The sequence below is a fragment of the Diaphorina citri genome, unplaced genomic scaffold (genome assembly GCF_000475195.1).
Source record: "Diaphorina citri unplaced genomic scaffold, Diaci psyllid genome assembly version 1.1 scaffold331, whole genome shotgun sequence".
NCBI classification, from domain to species: Eukaryota; Metazoa; Arthropoda; class Insecta; order Hemiptera; family Psyllidae; genus Diaphorina; species Diaphorina citri.
The window spans coordinates 162,298-164,395 of record NW_007377766.1 but is presented as its reverse complement, the minus strand read 5'-3'; the positions used below and the strand labels follow the sequence as shown (position 1 = coordinate 164,395).

Below are 2,098 nucleotides of genomic sequence, written 5' to 3'. Positions count from 1 at the left end.
AGTAATGCGGCTGGGGTGTCATCATGCCAGGCCGGCTTCCAGGAATTCCTGCAAGGAGTAGGGCTCCAGGACCATCAGTTTCTCCCTCAGAATGTTCTCAAATGTATCCCGGTCCATGGTCCTCCACGTGGCAGGTATTTGGTTGTAGTAGACCACTCCAATATAATAGTAACTGGAGTGGTCTACTCTGGGGACTACTAGGAGGTGACGATTTCCTAAAGAATTTACTTGAGAACTGTACACAAATAGTGGTTATGCATTTGGGGAAACATTTAGCACGATTCCTACGTAAAAAGTTCTCAAAAATGCAAATCTAAGTCAAAACAGCGAAAATTTATTTTAAAAGGTTGAAAATTCAATTTTTATTTGACGTTCCAAGGAAAAATATAAAACCAATTGTACCCTCTGAATCTTTAAAAATTGCTTATTTTGCCATGTTTTGAAAAATAAATGCCATATTTTCCCAAAATAAGTGCCAAATTCTGAACTTCTCTGATAATAAGGTGAAAAAAGTTAAAAAGTTGTGAATCTAAGATTTCTAAGCAATGCAAATTAAAAACAAAAGTAAATTTTCATTTATACACTTGTTCCCTTTATTCCATTGTCTCTAAAGGAAAATGAAAAGCTAGCATCTGATTGTAATGAAATAAAATTCAAAGAATTTGATGAGAAAAACATGGAAGACGTTAGAAATCAAGTGAATGTGTCATTTCGAACCAAATGTGAGAGTGATGAATCCAGTGCTGATAATAATATGTTGTCAATGATTAAACAAATGTTATTGAATCAATCCGAGATATCGTTGAAAACAGGATTGAAACACTGTATTGAAGAACCTAACTTGAAATATGAAAAATCTAGCTTTGAATGTGATAATAATATGTGTAAGTGAGAGAACATCTCGTTTCTTGTTGGATGTAGATTTAGGTATGTAGGACATACTCGCACGAGTAAACATCATATTTTGTATTTCTCAAGTTGCTAAAACAATTACCTTAAACTAAGTGAACGTGTGAGTGACTGTTCTCATTATCATCCCCATCATTTTCTTTTCTTCTCCTCTTCTTCTTCTTCTTCTTCTTCGTCTTCTTCTTCGACAATTACCTTAAACTAAGTGAACGTGTGAGTGACTGTTCTCATTATCATCCCCATCATTTTCTTTTCTTCTCTTCTTCTTCTTCTTCGTCTTCTTCTTCTTCTTCTTCGCTTCTTCTTCTTCTTCTTCTTCTTCTTCTTCTTCGTCTTCTTCTTCTTCTTCTTCTTCTTCTTCTTCTTCTTCTTCTTCGTCTTCTTCTTCGTCTTCTTCTTCTTCTTCTTCTTCTTCTTCTTCTTCTTCTTCTTCTTCTTCGTCTTCTTCTTCTTCTTCCTCTTCTTTTTCTTCACCTTTCTCTCTCTTCATACTATTTTCTTAACATTTAATTTGTAATTTATATATGTATATGTATATACAGGGTGTCCCAGAATTTATGCTTTAATTGATTTTCTCGGAGCCTGTTCGAAATTTCGAAAAACAAAAAAACCTTAATTTTTGATTTTTGAAGCGAACATTTGTGGCATATCGACGATTCGCCGAAAACATCTCGGCGAAGTCCCGCGAATCGGGCTATAAAGCTTGGATTTTTAAATTAGAACCCTATTTTTATATTGCATATTCGTATTTCACGTTAATTTTAGTATTAATTCGACTACTCACTCGAATGTTTTCCGATTCGCGCTTTCGCGCGGAATATTCGCTAAAAACGCGAATCACAACGAGTGCTTATAAAGAAACAAGTTGGTGACTATCAAATCTGAGTGTTTTTTGCTCCAAATCTGTGTCTCATTATTTTCGTCCATCGATCTTGGTCCAATATTTTGCGCTGTTTCGATTTGCGCGGTGTGTCGCGAAATTCCGCGAATCCTACATGTTTTCCAAGGTACGGTAGTGCTGACATATCAAATCATGCTATTTTTTCCTTCCTAAAATCATTGTGGTGATATTCATCTTTTTTCAAATTCACTCATTTTTGCGCTGTCTCGCGGTGTTCGCGAAAATCGCCGAACAGTCCAAAATGAAGTGAATTGGTAAAAAATAATTATACCACAAGTTTTTAGACAG

At 35.3% G+C, this 2,098-nt stretch overlaps 1 protein-coding gene and 1 long non-coding RNA gene across 2 annotated transcripts in view; one reads left to right on the top strand and one right to left on the bottom strand.

Annotated features, from left to right (window-relative positions):
- The window catches only part of LOC103507646, a 2,143-nt gene extending 1,090 nt beyond the window's left edge, over positions 1-1,053 (top strand). Inside the window, exon 2 of the mRNA XM_008472146.3 lies at positions 614-1,053. Coding sequence (XP_008470368.1) covers positions 614-892 — 279 coding nt within the window. The 3' untranslated portion in view covers positions 893-1,053. The remainder of the gene's footprint in view (positions 1-613) is intronic.
- LOC113466782 lies at positions 5-1,211 on the bottom strand. Its single transcript, XR_003391075.1, has 2 exons — positions 1,105-1,211; positions 5-994 (listed from the first exon to the last, which is right to left on the bottom strand). It is a non-coding gene; the product is annotated as an uncharacterized LOC113466782 (long non-coding RNA).
- Positions 1,212-2,098: the final 887 nt, after the last annotated feature.